Below are 17785 nucleotides of genomic sequence, written 5' to 3' on the forward strand. Positions count from 1 at the left end.
CACCCTCTCAGACCCAGTGCTATTTCTTTAGCTTGCTCTCCAACCCCGCCTGTACCCCGGGGCCGCTCCTCAGTCTCCTCCCCTAGGCTGCCTCTCAGAGCCCCTCTCCTCTGATGCCACTTCCTTGGACCCTTTCCCCAGGTCTCCGGACCCCCAACCCCAGATATGCTCCCCCAGAGCCACCCAGCGGTTCGACCTCTAGAATTACCGATTGAGTCTCTTCCCCCTCCCGCTCAGGGCTGCCCCCCAGACCCGGACCTCCAGTTCCACCCCTTCGGACCATGCCTCTAGAGCTGTTCCTTTAGCCTCTGCGACCCCTCCCCAGCGCCGCTCCAGGGTCGCTGCCCTCTCAGGTCCCACCTGGGTGCTGCCCCCGCGCCCCCGGCCGCCCCCCACCCGGGGCGGGGCGCGCGGAGGCGGGGGCGCGCTGGCGGCCGAGGCAGCCGCGGCGGCGGCGGCGGCGAAGGCAGGCGGGCCGGGCGCGTGTCCGCGGCGCCGTGACTCGGCGGCTCCGCAGCGGCTGCAGCGGGAGGACCCGGCCGGAGCCGCCGCCGCCGCCGCCATCGCAGCCGGGCGGCCGGGCCCCGCCACGGGGATGCCGAGGAGCCGGGGCGGCCGTGCCACGCCGGGGCCGCCGCCGCCGCCGGGCTGGGCCCCACGCTGGAGCCGCTGGCGGGTCCCCGGGCGGCTGCTCCTGCTGCTGCTGCTGCCCGCGCTCTGCTGCCTCCCGGGTGCCGCGCGGGCGGCGGCGGCGGTGGCGGCAGCGGGGGCCGGGGACCGGGCGGCAGTGGCGGCAGCGCGGGCGGCCAAGGCGGAGGCGCCCTTCGCCGGGCAGGTGGGGCTGGCGCGCGGGGCCAGGGGGCACGGGCTCGGGGCCTCTGGGCAGGGTGGGGGGCGGCGCCGGGGCCGGGCCCGGGCCCGGGCCGGGCCGCGCCTGCTGCTTTCGGGGTCGCGGAGGTGGCGCGCCGGAGGTTCGCGCCTGGGGTTTGGGTCCGCGGCCCAGGGCGGGGGCCGGGGAGGGCCGCACCGAGGGCCGCCGGGCCGGCAGTGGCTTCAGCACCGCGGACAGCGGCAGCGGGCGGGGGCCAATCTCGAGGGTCCGGCTTGCGGTGGTGACGGTGGGGTGTGTGGCCTGCATGACTATGTGTGAGGGAAACCGTACAACGCCTCGGAGTAAATAGTAAGCGCAGCCAGTCTGTTGTGGGTTGGAAGAAGAAACCCAGGATGTTCAAGCTGGAAAAGGGGGAGGGGGGAAGGCGGAGGAAGGACTCGATCCCTGTCTTCGTAGCTGAAGGGCTGTCAGGTGGAGGTGGGATAGACTTTTCTAGCTTGGCCCCACAGGGCAGAACTGGGACCAGCAGGAGTGGGGGTTGCAAGAAGACAAATTTGAGCTCAATATAGGAAGAAGTTTGTAACAATTGGAGCTGCTCAACCAGCTTAGGAGGAGGCGAGCTGCTCATCACTGGCCTGTGCAAGTAAAAGCTCTCAGAGGGGATTGGATGGAGGCATGCATAGTGCTTGCAGGGATACATGCATCATCACAATAATGCCAGCTAGCATTTACTGAACACTATGTGCCAGGCCTGGTGCTATGTTTTATACGAATGATCCAATTCAATCCTCGTCACTACTCTATGAAATAGTTCCAATTATTATCCCCATTTTACAGATGTAGGTACAGACTCAAAGAGCTTAAGTAACTTGCCCAAGGTCACCCAGCTAGTGAGTGATGGAGTTGGAATTCTAACCTAGGCAGGCTGACTCTAGTCTCCTCATTATTTACATATGACCTTATCCTGTATCTCATGGAGGGGAGCAGTTGGACTAGGTAATTTCCCTAGTATCTTCCAACCTAGAGGTCTGCAATTCTAATAAATGATGTTGGGACAACGGTATTTTGCTGAGGAAAATCAGAATGATATCTTCAGTCATCCTAAGAGGTGGAGTGTGTTTGTTGAAGCAGGCAGTCTGTTTGTTTAGAAGAATCTGCCTGAAGAGAGATTCTTAATTGGGCATGGAGCTCAGGGATCATACATGCTCTGAAATTATGTACAAATTTGTGTTTGTAAGTGCAAATGTGTGTATTTCTAGGCAAGGACCCATAGACTTCTTCAGTCTCTCAAAGGGTTACAGGTTCCACAAAACAAAACAAAACGGAGTGTGTAAAAGAACCTTTAGGGCCAGTTGGCCGTTGTCCGCCAAAGATTTTAGAATTGCCGATTGACTTTTTGTGGACTTTCCATAGCCTCTTTGTGTTTTCACATGTGTTTCATCACATGTTAAAGTAATGCATTTCCTAAGTTTATACCCTAGAAAAAAGAGCCCTTTAGACTGCCTGAGTGCACAGGATGAGGTGGAAGTACCCTGGCCTGGGATTAAGGAGGGCTGGGCTCTGATCTGACCTTGGCCCCCATTGGTTTACGTGACCTTGAGCCATTTCCTTGCCCTCGCTAGGCTTGAATTTCACCATGTCTAACATAAAGAGATAGTGCTAGATGATGTCAACTCTGACATGTTTTTATTCCTATGATATTTCAAGCATTAAGAGGAAGCTATATTCACATATTCAGAATTTGCAGAGAAGATTATGTTTCCCTAGTCCTTACCCTTATCGCTTTTACAGGCTTTGATTATTCAAGTTTCCCCCTATGACACAGGACCCCTAGAATAGCTACACTCATTCTCTGGGTCATTTTAGTTGTCCTTTATCTAGGGCCCTAATTTTCAATAGATGTCAACTTGACCATTGTCTCCAGATGTAGGACCCTATGGTTTTGCATAAAGGAGGGTTGATTTCTTCTTTGGTCTCCAGGTCCCATCCTGCTTCCTCCATCCCTCTGTCAGCTTTCCTGACTTCAACTGTCTTTAGGGAACAATCTGTAATAGCTCCCTGATCCTTTTCCTGGGTCAAAACTGATAGCTTGGAACACAACACCCTGCCTGTGGATTATTTTTATCGGAGTGCATTACCTTATATTTCTCCACATTGACGTTTGTCTGCCATCGTGCATTGCACTCAGTAACTTCCTTCAAGCATTGCTCACTTGCTCTTTCTCTCTCCCTCCCTCCACCCCTTCCTCCTTCCCTTTCTTTTGGCACGGCATTTCCATGTCTGTAAGGGCTTAACATGATCTGAAGTCCTGAAATGTTCACTTTGTTCTACTTCTTCTGGATCACTTATAAAAAATTTAAGTGAGACAGGTCCCAGCATGGTCTCTTGGGGCCCCCTGCACTCTGAATCCTCTTTCATTCACAGAAGTGACCATTTATACCTATCTGTTATTTTCTAAGTGACAAAAACGTCACCCTTAATTTGACAATGACTCCATTTTAAATGTCTAATACATTGTCCAAAACTTTCTGAAAGACAGACAAATTATATCCACTGCTTCTCTCAATAATTTGTGCCTAATTATCCTTTCACTGAACACTAGGGAATCACTTGATTGAAACCTTATAGAAATATTGTTGCTTTTAAGCCAGCAGATAATGTTACTTACTCCTCTGTCTTTCAAGCCCTTTGGAGTCTGACTCCACCCTACCTCCCCATTAGCAGGCCATATTCCCCACTACTTATCAATAATATATCCTTACTTCAGACAAGCTCATCTCTCCTTTACTCTTAGACAAGCTGCCCATGTTTCTCTGGATATTGTCACATGTTGTTTACTTCTGCACCCCTGCCCATTTATTTGAACCCTTTCGTTAAAGTTTCAGCTCAAGCCCTGCTTCTCCAGTAACTTTCCCTAATTTCTCTAGTTGCTATTTTCTTCTCTCTTCTCCAGGAAACACTTTAAAGCAGCCCCACCCAGTCTGTCATTTACTTACTTACTTATTTTTATTTTATTTATTTATTTTTGAAAAGGAGTCTCACTCTGTTGCCCAGGCTGGAGCACAGTGGGGTGATCTCAGCTCACTGCAACCTCTACCTCCCAGGTTCAAGTGATTCTCATGTCTCAGCCTCCAGAGTAGCTGGGATTACAGGTGTGTGCCACCATGTCCAGTTAATTTTTGTATTTATAGTAGAGATAGGTTTTCACCATGTTGGCCAGGCTGGTCTCAAACTCCTGACCTCAAGTGATCAGCTCGCCTCAGCCTCCCAAAGTGCTGGGATTACTGCCATGAGCCACTGCACCCAGCCCTATTTATTTAATATTGGGGAAAGGGGTGTTGGTCCTTAGGCAGATCTTTTTCAACCAAAATGTTTTATCTTTTTACATTGAACAAAATCCCCAACTCTCAATGCTCACCATTAAGTATTCAATGAGCAACCAATGATTCTACTCTTTATCCTTTATCTCAAAAAGTTACATGGATCTGAAACAGACACTCATGGGCATGTGGGTCCAAGCTCCCTTCTAAAACCCTTCTTAGAGGTGGGACTCATTGCCAACCTGTACATCCTTCACTGGAAATCTAGGTTATTCATTTTGGCAGTGGTTCCACAATCTCACCCTGGAGTTCTTTCATAACTCTTTAGGTAGTCATCTAATGGTAGTGGCATCAATAGAAAGAAACTGAGAGGTAACCATGACTTTAGGGATCACCCAGTACCCACAGCAGAACTTACTAGATACTTCTTGAGTTGCCCAAGAGCACAGAACTAGTAGGTGATTTGGAACTACTATAGAATTTTTCCTAGTTCTCCTGATTTCTAAGTTGAGTGCATTTTTCATTACTCCTTATTCCAAGATTTTTGATTTCATATCTATGATTTTTCATTACCAAGCCAAAAAAAATTTTTATTCAGTCTATCTTCACCTTTGCTTTCTTTCTCTCCACGTTTCCCAACCCCTTGAAGCCCAAAAACCAAGATCCTATGCTTTCTTTAATCTTTCTTTTGTACCTTGCACTTCAGGAAGTCCCACTGATTCTCTAACTGGGTTCCTTCATTTGATTTATCAAAAGCATCACTTCTCTTATTCTTCACTGAGTAGAATGCTACTTAAATACTTTTCTGGCCTTCCTAGTTTCCTACTTGATTCTGAGGAAGGTCAGAACAGGACGAAAGAGGCAAGTCAGTTATCACAGGCCACATGAATAAGTAACGGAGTGTGACTCTTAGACCCAGGGCTTATGGACTCCTGCCCTTGAGACTGGTTTTGAGTGACTTGTGCTGAGGAGATGGAGAACAGCTTTTGGTTTGAACCTGTAGTCAAGGAAGATTGAGCCCGAATGATTGGAGGGGTGGGGAGTGACCTATTAAGAAGCACCAACATATATACTCTTTACTCACCAAACCAAAATACTCTTTCACCGTGATCATGGCCTCCAGTATATGTGTGTGTGGCCCTATTTGGTCCTGGCAACAATATCATGAGGTAGATAAGGAAGATATTGTCCTCATTTTCTCGGTGAGTAAATGGAGACTCAAAGATAATGTGAATTGCCTATCATCTTGTCCAAGGACCCAAAGATAGCTCATAAACATTAAAGCAGGCCAGGCGTGGTGGCTCATGCCTGTAATCCCAGCACTTTGGGAGGCTGAGGCGGATGAATCACCTGAGGTCAGGTTTGAGACTAGCCTTGCCAACGTGGTGAAACTTCATCTCTACTAAATGTACAAAAATTAGCCAGGCGTGGTGGCATGCACCTGTAATCCCAGTTACCTGGGAGGCTGAGGCAGGAGAATTGCCTGAACCCAGGGGACAGAGGTTGCAGTGAGCTGAGATAGCACCACTTCACTCCAGCCTGGGTGAAAGAGCAAGACTCCATCTCAAAAAAAAGAAAAAAAAAAAAAGCAAGAACAGAAGCTAGGTTTTCTGTTCTTGGGCTCAGCACTCTGCCCACTGCACAAGTTTCCCTTTCTGGACCATTATTATAGCCTTTTAGCCAATCTTTTCTACTTTCAAGTATGTCCTGCTCCAGTCCTTGAAAGAAGTATTTTTAGAACTAATAAATTATAATTGTAAATTATAATTGTACCCAAAAGACTAATATTAGGAAATGCCTAGCCCTATAGTATGGTATTGTTTGAACTCAAAACAGGAAGAACAAACCACAGCCAATATCTCCTCAGTACCTAGCACAGTGCATGACACATTCTGGACCTTTGATAAATATTTTAAAATTAATTTTGTTATCTAATCCCAACAACTTCTTTGAATGGCGCTTGGTACCCAAAAGTCAGTCCCTTTTTTGAAAAATAAATGAAAGTAAAATAAATGAATGCATGCTAGAAGTATAACAAGGTGTATGGAAGCACTGAAGAGGGAGGAGATGAGCTTTCCCAAAGAATGCTTCAGGAAGGTGGTACCTGCGATGAAACTTTGAGGGAGGAGAATGATGGAGAAGGCTGAATGGGACAGTCCAGACAGAATGAAAACTATGAACCATGGCCCTACAAAAGTGCATGGTATGTTTAGGGAACAGTGGATAATCTGATGTGCCTGGAGCACCAAGTTACTTGCTGTTTCCAGTAACAGTGTCTAAAGAGAAGAGGCTGGAGAGGGAGGTTAAGAGCAGATTGTGCATTTGGCTTTTCTCCAAAGGCTGAGGGGAGTCATTAAAGGTTTCTGAGCAGAGAAGAGACCTGCTCAGAGCCATGTGGAGGAAGTGGAGGAACTGGGGCTTGTTCTTGAGTTGTTCGGGCTGCTGGCTCCTGCCCTGAATTCTTTTAAGCTTTCTTAGCACAACTTAGGGGTAAGTACCCATTTTAAGGACTTGAATATGGATAAAGGTGTGAATTCCCCCCTGTGGCCCTCCCCTACTGAGAGATTTTGCAGCGAGACACTTGGTTTCTATAGACGTCAGGGTTAATCTATTCAAGTCCTTCACTAGTTTTTCTTCATCATTACTCCATGCATTTGTTTTTGTTTTTTGTTTTTTGTTTTTTTGTTAAAGGCAACTTTGAATAGGCTTTAGTGACACATAGAATAACAGCAAACTCCTATGTATGTGTAAAGATAACATTTTCCCAAAGATTATACATGTTGTTAAACAAAGTAAGTAGAGGAAAGCAAGGCATTATTAACCATGTATGTATATATATATATATTTAAATATGTGTGTATATATAATTAACCATATATATAATTAAATATGTATATGTGTGTGTGTGTGTGTGTGTATAATTAAGGCAAAGAACACAAGCTAGGTTTTCTGTTCTTGGGCCCAGCACTCTACCCACCTCACAAGTTCTCTTTTCCTTTCCGGATTATTATCTATCTCTCCTACCAGACTGTAACTTCCATGAGGATGAGTTCAAAGGGGACTACAGGCATGTAAACCAACATTTATCATATAATACAAACTATGCTATAAATGAGGATATATATCATGCCATTGGGAGCACAGAGACAGTCCATTTAACCCCAGACAGATAGCCCCCACGACGAAGTGGCATTCAAGTTGCATTTTGAAGTAGTACACTGGGGGAGGCCAGAGTACATGTGGGAAAGGAATTCTAGGGAGAAGGAATGAAATAAAGGCACAGAGGTAGGACTCTGCAGGATGTGTCCAGGCAACACAATGAGGTCAGTATAGCTAGAGGTTGCGGCACCTGAGGTGAGCAGTAAAGGGTGGAAGGTACAGGACAGAATATGAGGCTGGTAGAGCCGGGCACAATGGCTCACGCTGGTAATCCCAGCTACTCAGGAGGCTGAGGCTGGAGGATTGCTTGGGACCAAGAGTTTGAGGTCATAGTGAGCTATGATTGCACCACTGCACTCTAGCCTGAGCGACAGAGCAGAACCCCATCTCTACAAAAGAAGAAGATAGGGCTGGAAAGGTGCGTTGGCATCATATTGTAAGGGCTGGTGTGTCATACTAAAGAATTTGGACTTTAAGACTGGCAGTGAGGAACCAGAAGATCGGCTTCACAGTCCATCCACTTAGGCGAAAATATTGGAACTTTTTATCATTACTTATGTGTTATTTAGTTCAACCATCTCCCTATTGTAGCTAAGAAACTGAGACTTGGTCTGGGTGTGGTGGCTCACGTCTGTAACCCTAACACTTTGGGAGGCCAAAGTGGGAGACTCACTTGAGCCGAGGAGTTTGAGACCAGCCTGGGCAATGTGACGAAACCCCGTCACTACAAAAAATACAAAGATTAGCTGGGTGTGGTGGCATGTGCCTATAGTAACAGCCACTTGGGAGGCTGAGGCAGGAGGACTGCTTGAGCCCAAGAAGTTGAGGCTATAGTGAGCAGAGACTGTACCACTGCACTGCAGCCTGAGCCATAGAGTGAAACTCTGTCTTAAAAAAAAAAAAAAAAATAGGCTGAGCATGGTGGCTTACACCCTGTAATCCCAGCACTTTGTGGGGCCAAGGCAGGTGATCTCCTGAGGTCAGGAATTTGGGACCAGCCTGGCAAATGTGCTGAAACCTCATCTTTACTAAAAAATACAAAATTAGCTGAGTGTTGGCGGTGGGTGTCTATAATCTCAGTTACTCAGGAGGCTGAGGCAGGAGAATTGCTTGAACCCAAGAGGCGGAGGTTGCAGTAAGCCAAAATTGCGCCATTTCCAGCCTGGGCGACAAGCGTGAGACCCTGTCTCAAAACAAAACAAAACAAAACAAAAAAACAACTCTGAGATCTGGCCACTGGTCTGTCTTCACTTTTCCCTTTTCTTCACTCATCAAGAAGTCAAGCCTCAGGGGACAGAAAATTGGCAGATTTGCAGGAGGGCCTTGGAAAGGGCAAGGAAGACTAAGGCCCCTCCTTTTCCAGAGAGTGAATGAGACCATGGCCACACTCCTGACTGTGGGCAGAGGCCTCCCCAGAAATGCAAAACTTGGACATCTCAGTGCCGACCCAAAACCCCAAATGTGCCACCTTCCTGGGTATGGTGATCATCTGGCTTGTGGTGGCCTCCTGGGAGTGGGCCAAGGACATTCTGCGGAGCGCCAGGGAATTCCCGCTATTGCACTTACCACCCACTCAAGAGCCGATGGCAGCCAACAGGCAATGCTGCGCCATTAAGGTGTTTGTCAAGAAGCTAAGCTGGGCATTGTGGGCGATCCTGAGGGCCCTTTTTAGATTGGCTGTTAAGTGAAGAAAAAAAAAGAAAAGAAACAGCATTTGGAGGCAAACTAGAGCTAGTGCAGAGGGTGTAGCATGACAGAAAATGCTCTGAGAGGCAGAGAAGCTTGGCTCCGTTTCTGGCTTACTTATCAACTTGCTCTGTGATTTTGAATAAGTCATTTCCCCTCCCAGAGTTTTCTTTCTCTCTTCTGCAAAACAAGCATGTTAAAATGGATAATCTCTAAGTATTGTTGACCCATGCATTTTCTAGATACCTGAATGGTTATGCCTTTAGTATGAAATTTTACAAATTAGTTGTAATCAGGTGGGCTCAGCAGCAAGGCTTGGACCTCAATTATATGGGTAGAGGAGGAGCAGGGTTTTGGTGGGACAAGAGATGGAGGAAACTTACACAGTGATAGGACTGATCCCTGAGGAGTCACCACAGAGACGCAGTGACTTGCTCTGGCAGCAATAACCAAAGATGGTGGTCAGGGCAGGGGAGATGGCTTATTCAAAATTACCAAGAGTCAGGCACGGTGGCTCACACCTATAATCCCAGCACTTTGGGAGGCTGAGGCGGGCCAATCAACCGAGGTCCGGAGTTTGAGATGAGCCTGGTTAACATGGTGAAACCCCATTTCTACTAAAAACACACAAAAAATAGCTGGGTGTGGTGGCACATGCCTATAATCCCAGCTACTCGGGAGACTGAGGCACGAGAATCACTTGAACACAGGAGGCAGGAGTTGCAGTGAGCAAAGATCGCGCCATTACACTCCAGCTTGGGCAAGAAGAGCGAAACTCCATCTCAAAAAAAAACCACCACCATCACCAAGAGCAAGTTGATAGGGGAGCCGGAAATGGAGCCAAGCGTCTCTGCCTTTCAGTGGGTTATTTCCAAGGAGTATGGGAGCAGGAATAGACAATAACATTGTAAGAACACTTACTATGTGCCAGAATCTGCAAAATGCTTCATGTGCATGTGTTAGTTTCCTATTGCTGCTATGACGAATTACCAGGAACTTATGTCTTAAAGCAACACAAACTTGTTATCTTACATTTTGGAGGTCAGAAGTCCGAAATGGGTCTTACTGAACTGAAATCAAGTTACTGGCAAGGCGGCATTCCTGCTGGAGTTCCAGGAGAGGATCCTTTCCTTGCCTTTTCCAGTGTCTAGAGACCACCTGCGTCCCTTGCCTTGTGGTCCCTTCCAGCAGCAGCATTGCTATAACCTGTGTCTCCCAACACCTTCTCTGACTCAACTCATTTGTCCCCGCCCCCGCCCCCACCCCACCCCCTTATAAGGATGCTTGTGATTTCATTAGACCCACCTGGATAATCTGGGCTAATCTCCCCATCTGAAGATCCTTAAAGTAATCACTTCTATAAAGTCTCTTTACCATGTAAGGTAACGTTTTTATAGTTTCAGAGATCAGGATGTGGATGTCTTTGAAGGCTCATTATTTTACTACCACAGTGCATCACCTGATTGAGTCCTCCTAACAACCCTTCTTTAAGCATCTGTTTAACAGATGAGGAATGTGATGCCTAGAGAAGTTAGGTCATTTGCCCAAGGGCACTCAGCTGGAAACAGAAAAGTTAGGTAATATTTGGTACTATGTGGTGGCATTGTGGTTTCAAGTGAGCTGTCTTTTTAGATAGGATCCCATTCAGCTCCCAGGTGTATTGGGAATACATAGGCCTTCATGGAGAAAAAATAAAAGAGAGAGAGAATACAGTCTAACTCTCTGAGGAGGCTGTCTAAGAACTAGGCAGGGAATCTGAGACCCTGAAAAACAGATTAGGCTCACAGCAGTCTCAGCTTAGAACCTGAATGCCAGAGAGAGAAACTGAGGCAAAAACCCAGTTGTAAGCATTAAGCCAATATAGCAATGGATGGCCAAGAGTGGTCTGAGGCCACCCTTCATACCTATATACAGTGATGCAATAGTATCTCAGTGAGGGAACTGAAGCTGCTGATGGAACATTTGCTCAAGTCAGGATTGACCAAGGAGATGGGCAAGGTGAGGGACCCAGAAGTAATAGCAGATCCAAGACACAGTAGGCAGAGGCTGGCTACTGAGCCAATGCTAATAGTCTTTTCTAAATGGGTAACATAGTTATAAGTGACACTGAGCATAACGTGTCCATTTCATCATGGTTATGGCAGGCCCTGTGCTAGCTGTTGGGGTGGCAATGATGGGGAGGACATGTATGTATTTTATAGTCAAGAGGAAGAGACAGATAATTCAACATGTGGTTACAATACAATGTGATAAGAATTGTGGGCCAGGTGAGGTGGCTCATGCCTGTAATCCCAATGCTTTGGGAGGCCCAGGCAGGTGGATCACAAGGTAAGGAGTTTGAAACCATCCTGGCCAACATGGCGAAACCCCATCTCTGCTAAAAATACAAAAACATTAGCTGGGCATGGTGGCAGGCACCTATAATCCCAGCTACTCAGGAAGCTAAGACAGGAGAATCGCTTGAACCCGGGAGGTGGAGGTTGCAGTGAGCTGAGATCGTGTTACTGCACTCCAGCCTGGCAACAGAGTAAGACTCCATCTCAACCCCAAAGAGAGAGGAGGGGAGACAGAATAAAAGGAACAATGCATGTAAGGGCCTGGTGGAACTAGAACTCACTAGAACACAGAGCACTAGGTGGAGAAAGATAAAAGGGACTGCAGAGGGAGTCAGGGGCCAAATCATAAAGGCTGTTGACTGCAGAGATGGAAAGGCCTTGAAGCCATCTCAGGGTATTCACAGGGATTGCATTCACTCTTACTGTCCCCTCATCCTGGAACACTCTTTCCTAGTAGCCACAGGGCCCACTCCCTCACCTCCTTCAGATCTCTCGCTTACATGTCACCTCCTCAAAGAGATTGTCTCTGATCACCCTCTATAAATAGCTGTCCCATGACTCTCCATCTCTCCAACCTGCTCTGTTCTTCACAGCACTTATTCCCACATGGTTCTTCCACTAGTCCGTAACTGCTAGAAAGGAGCTAGAATGCTGTTCTGAGTTTTTTTTTGTTTTTGTTTTAGACACGGTCTCATTCTGTCGCCCACAGTGCGCTGCAGCCTCCAACTCCTGGGCTCCAGGATCTTCCTGCCAGAGTCTCCAGAGTAGCCAGAACTATAGGGGTGCGTCACCATGCCTGGCTAATTTTTTCAATTTTTGGGGTAGAGAGGCATCTTGCTATGTTGGCCAGACTGGGATTAGAATGTTTTTGTTGGCTCTCATAGCCGTAGTGCACTGTACCTGGTACATAGTAGGTCCTCAATAAGTATTTATTGAATGAATGGACAGAAATAAACATTTGATGTTTAGGAGGTAGGACCAACAGTTCTTTGGTAAAAGATTAGAGTGCCATGGCTCACGCCTGTAATCCCAGCACTTTGTGGGGCCAATGTGTATCAGGTGTATCACTTGAGCCTAGGAGTTCAAGACCAGCCCTAACAACACAGCGAGACTTCATCTCTACAAGAAAAATCAAAAAACACTTTTTTAACAATTAGCCAGGCATGGTGGCAAATGCCTGTAGTCCCAGCTACTCAGAAGGCCGATGTGGGAGGATCGCTTGAGCCCAGAAGTTCAAGCCTGCAGTGAGCCAGGGCTGAGACTGAGACCCTGTCTAAAAAAGAAAAAAACAAAACCTGGATGTGGGCAGTGAAGGATTGGAAAGAGTCGTGGGTCATATGAGGCTGCTGATTTGGGCACCTGGGTAGCCGATGGTGCCATACCCTGACATAGCATAGGAGTATTGTGCTCACTTTATCTGAGATAAGACATTGCACTCCAGCCTGGCCAACATGGTGAGACCCTGTCTCTACTAAAAATACAAAAAATTAGCTGTGGTGGCGCAAGTCTGTAATCCCAGCTACTCCAGAGGCTGAGGCAGGAGAATCGCTTGAACCCAGGAGGTGGAGGTGGCAGTGAGCTGAGACTGCGCCACAGCACTCTAGCCTGGGCGGCAGAGTGAGACTCCATCTCAAAAAAAAAAAAAAAAAAATTGTAATAAGGAGACAGGAGTGTCTCCTTACTCCTGTCTCCTTCCTGTATGTCCAGGAGTGTGAGATATAGGAAGGCCTGGGAAAGTGGGGCGCTGTCTGTCCAATACTCTGACCATATGGAATGCCGCTTCTTAGCTTTAGGGCTCTGAATACAGTCATCCCTTGATATCCACCAGGGGTTGGTTCCTGGACCCTCTCAGATACCAAAATCCATGGATGCTCAAGTCCCTTATAGCCTGCCATATCCGCAAGATGGCCACGGATATGGAGGGCCAACTGTAATTAAAACCTCTTAGAACCTGTTTCTTCATCTGCAAATCGGAGGTCACAACTCCTCCCCCATGGAGTCGTTGCATTCTAGGGTGCTTAGCACAATAGAGCGCGTGTGCCGGGTACATAGTGGGCATTCTAAAGACGGTAGTCAGTATCACTGTTGTTATACTCAGAACACCTCTGATTGTTCAAAATTTGTTGTTATTTTTTTCTCCCCAAGGAATAAACCTGTTTATGAGCCTCCAAACAAAAAAGCAAAGTAAACAAAACCTTGAAAAATGGGTTTCAAACTCAGGGATATCTTTGGGGTCACAGGGCCTGTAATTTCTTTCTTTCTTTTTTTTTTTTTTTAATTTATTTTACTTTAAGTTCTGGGATACATGTGCTGAATGTGCAGGTTTGTTACATAGGTATACACATGCCATGGTGGTTTGCTGCACCTGTCAACCCATCATCTAGCTTTTAAGCCCCACATCCATTAGGTTATTTGTCCTAATGCTCTCCTTTCCCTAGCCCCCCAACCCCGACAGGCCCCAGTGTGTGATGTTCCCCTCCCTGTGTCCATGTGTTCTCATTGTTCAACTCCCACTTATGAATTTGGTTTTCTGTTCCTGTGTTAGTCTGCTGAGGATGATGGTTTCCAGCTTCATTTGTGTCCCTGAAAAGGACATGAACTCTTCTTTTTGATGGCAGCATAGTATTCCATGGTGTACACATGCCACGTTTTCTTTATCTAGTCTATTATTGATGGGCATTTGGGTTGGTTCCAAGTCTTTGCTATTGTAAATAGTGCTGCAATAAACATACATGTGCATGTGTCTTTATAGTAGAATGATAAAAGTTGTTTCTTATAATGAGTCAAGATCTCTGTCCTATAATCTTTCATTCTGGTCTTAGTTTTGCCCTCTGTACCAACCAGAATGTTCTCCTTCACGCTCCTCTTCTCCTTAATGCAGTCTCCCTTCTTCAGCCTACATACCCCTCATCTGTCCTCCCAGGACATGGTTCCCGGTCCTCTTACTCTCTTGGCCATGCTCCCTTAATCAAGCTCCAGTTTGTCACAGTCCCTCTGCACATAAAACCTCCAGAACTCTCCCATGCATGCTGAGGCCAGTGCCTGGCTCCTGCTGCTCACCTCATCACCCTAGATTATGACCTCAGTTGCCCAAACTCTTCCATGGGGGTCTTTTATTCTTTCTTCCTCATTCTAGCCCCTGCTTCCAAATTTGACTTCTTCCTTCCTGGTCCTTATTACGTCTGGCCTTTCTGATAATACCTCCTAGCCCCTTCACTTCTGATCAAACACCTAATTCTGATCATTTTCGCCACTCCTTCTCCAGGCCCATGTGGTCTGGTTCAGGCTGCCACTAAGGTGTGATGCTCCCAAATCTGCCCTGGAGACCTCACTGTTTTAAATGACCCACCTTTTCTCTCCTTCCCCATGGCCATCTCTGTTTCTAGGAGCACTTGCCAGCACTGCCAGAGATCTGCCTCTTGCCACCCCCATCGCCACTTCTAATCTCACCACCACCTCTGCTGTCTGCCACTCTCTTTCCTCTTCTGTCCACATTTTTTTCTCCTTGGTACTCTCTGCTCTCTCCTTTCACTGCCACCACTCCTGGAGTTCTCAGCTTTGGCTTCTGAGGAACCCAACTCCTGCCTTTTGGCCGGCAGACTAGTCACACTGTATTGCCTATGATCTATACGTCTTTGGCTCAGCCCAGCTATTTTGGTCTCTGCTTGCACCCTGAGATTTTTCTCACTTTCCTCTGGGTTTACACATCTTCCCGCACTTTAAGGGTGACAGACGTCTTAAGAGTTGGCTAACTGACTTCTGACGTGGCTGGTGATTGATTAATGGATCCAGGTGTAAAAAGATGAAAGCAAGTTCATTCTGTCTAAAAGTGAATGAGACTTTTTTCCTTTAGTGGATTTTGTCTTTTTTTCAAATGGAGCAATGGAACCTATTGCCTCATCAAGCAAGGAAGTCAAACCACAATAGATTGAATTTCAGCAAGTGTGTTTTGAAACTTCTAATAGATACCAGGACTTGTGCTTGGTGCTTTAATGTGTATTACTCATTAAATCTTCCCAAGATGAAATCCCTTCCTTGATATCCAGACAGTGCCTCCTAGATCAACTGTTCATTCATTCATGAACTCAGTGATTACTTCTTGTGTCAGACACTGTGCTAAATACTATAACAGATACAAAAATAAATATGACACCATCTCTGTTCTCCAGGAACTGAATCTAGTGGGAAAAACAGACATATCCATGACTGGGTGTGCTACATTGTGGTAGTTGTGTGTATAAAGTACTGCAGGAGTAAAGAGGGCACCCACTATCTATGACAGGGAGGGCCAAGGAAAGTTTAACAAAGGAGGTGGTATTTGAGCTAGACCTTGAAAGATGAGTAGGAGTTTGCTAATATGCATAAAGAGAATGGGCTTTGGAGGCAGCAGAAACAGCCAGGAACTGAGAAAGGGCAGAGAGTGCTTTGGAGTTACTATGACCGGTGTGTAGAACCCTTGCTGTAGCCTCAGAGTTCTGCCCAGAGAAGGCAGAAGATTGTCTGGGTTGCAGAGCAAGTGAGTAGCAGAGACAGGAATAAGCAGCATGAATTGGAATTGTCTGAGCCCTGATCCATCTTCCTTAGCCTCCTACTCTCTAATACACACATGAACGCATGCATACACACACACACACACACACGCACACATGCACACACACGCGCACACACGCACACACTACCAGTCCAATCTCATGCCCTGTTCCCTGGTTTAGATGCTATCATGCGACTGCCCCCACCCCATTTCCCCTCCTAGGAGTCTGCCCCTGGGCTCTGAGGATTGTCCCCAGAGGACCTGGGAGGGAAACAGAGCCTAGAGAATTTTAGAGAATACACTAACGCTAGCCCACCCCACCATATGTCTGATCCATTCCAGTGTTTAGTCCTGACCTAGACATTTGCCTATACGACCTGAGTCCGGAGATCCTAACTCCTGATGTTGCCGGGATAGACTCTGTCATGTTCATAACGGATCCCAGTGGGTTGTGAGATGCTCCTTGCTTGAGTATCCCAGAAAAGGAGCTGTGTAAACCAGGTTGCCAGCTCTTTACTTAGGAGGAACTACTTTTAATTCCCCAGAGCACTGGAACGCAAGAGTGGGCTTATGCCGAAGGTCCCCTGTTCTTTACCTCCTACCATAAGCAGAATGAGGATTTTTAAACTCCATGTTAGCTTCGAAGTAGATGCTCAAAAAATACTCCATTGACTGTCTGGTTTGTCAGTAGTTATCTGTTCAGAGGTCTCTAGCTATTTTACAAATGCCGTAATTCATCTTAGTCATATTTTTAGAGAACTAATAGAGTCCGTTGGCAGATAGGGAGGCATTGAATCTATTTTAGATTTGTACCACACCTCTTTTAGGGATGACTTGAGGCAGCTTACAGATTAAAACATAATGTCCTGTGGCACTACGCCTGTAATTCCAGCACTTTGGGAGGCTGAGGCGGGTGGGTCACCGAGGTGTGGAGTTCACTGAGGCTACACCAGCCTGACCATTATGGAGAAACCCTGTCTCTACTAAAAATACAAATTAGCCGGTCATGGTGGCACATACCTGTAATCCTAGCTACTCAGGAAGCTGAGGCAGGAGAATCGCCTGAACCTGGGAGGTGGAGGTTGCAGTGAGCCGAGATCTTGCCATTGCACCCCAGCCTGGGCAACAAGAGAGAAAGACTCTGTCTCAAAATATATGTATACATATATACAAAAATTAGCCTGTAATCCCAGCTACTCGGGAGGCTGAGGCAGGAGAATCGCCTGAACCTGGGGGTGTGGGGGTGGGGAAGGAGGTTGCAGTGAGCCAAGATTAAGCCAATGCACTCTAGCTTGGGCAACAGAGCCAGACTCCATCTCAAAAAAAAAAAAAAAAAAAAAAAAAAAAATCCGCTGAGAATGTGACAATGTGCCATGCTCTCCAGCATTTCCAGGCAACTGCATATGCTGTATGCTTCAAGGCTCAGCTTAAATCCCATCTCTACCTAGAAGCCATCCTGGAGTTCCCCTATCTGTGCTGCCCCCTCCCCACCATGGATAAGACAACCTTCTTTTGTACTCCCTTAGAACTCTGTGCACACCTGCTTTTTAGCATTGTATTTTTATTTCGGGTTTACTTGTCAATCTCTATGTTCCTTACACAATGCCTAGCTGGTAGTAAGTGCTCAGTTAATGATTTTTGAATGCAGATAATGAGCAGCTACTGTGTCCAGCACTGTCCTGGGCAATGGATGAGTAAGCTACCGCCCCTTCCCTTGAGGAGGTTAAAGTCTGGAGGAGACTGATATGTAAAGTAATGATTTGAGCCCAATCTTATAATATCTATAATAGGGGATTCGGGGAGCACAGAAAAGGGAGAAAATAATTGATACTGATGAGTCAGGAAAGTCTTTCAGAGGTAGTAATTTATGAGCTGAACCTTAAAATATGAAAAATTTTTTGCCATCCTGAGAAGAATATTA

The 17785-nt window shown here is 46.8% G+C and overlaps 1 protein-coding gene across 1 annotated transcript in view; it reads left to right on the forward strand.

The window, feature by feature from the left end:
• The first annotated feature begins 172 nt into the window (after positions 1-172).
• MMP24 (matrix metallopeptidase 24) overlaps positions 173-17785 on the forward strand; it is a 51530-nt gene continuing 33917 nt past the window's right edge. Inside the window, exon 1 of the mRNA XM_039479314.2 lies at positions 173-835. Within this exon, the coding sequence (XP_039335248.1) occupies positions 596-835 (240 nt within the window). The 5' untranslated portion in view covers positions 173-595. The remainder of the gene's footprint in view (positions 836-17785) is intronic.

The sequence above is a fragment of the Saimiri boliviensis genome, chromosome 9, assembly GCF_048565385.1.
Source record: "Saimiri boliviensis isolate mSaiBol1 chromosome 9, mSaiBol1.pri, whole genome shotgun sequence".
In the NCBI taxonomy this organism is placed as follows: domain Eukaryota; kingdom Metazoa; phylum Chordata; class Mammalia; order Primates; family Cebidae; genus Saimiri; species Saimiri boliviensis.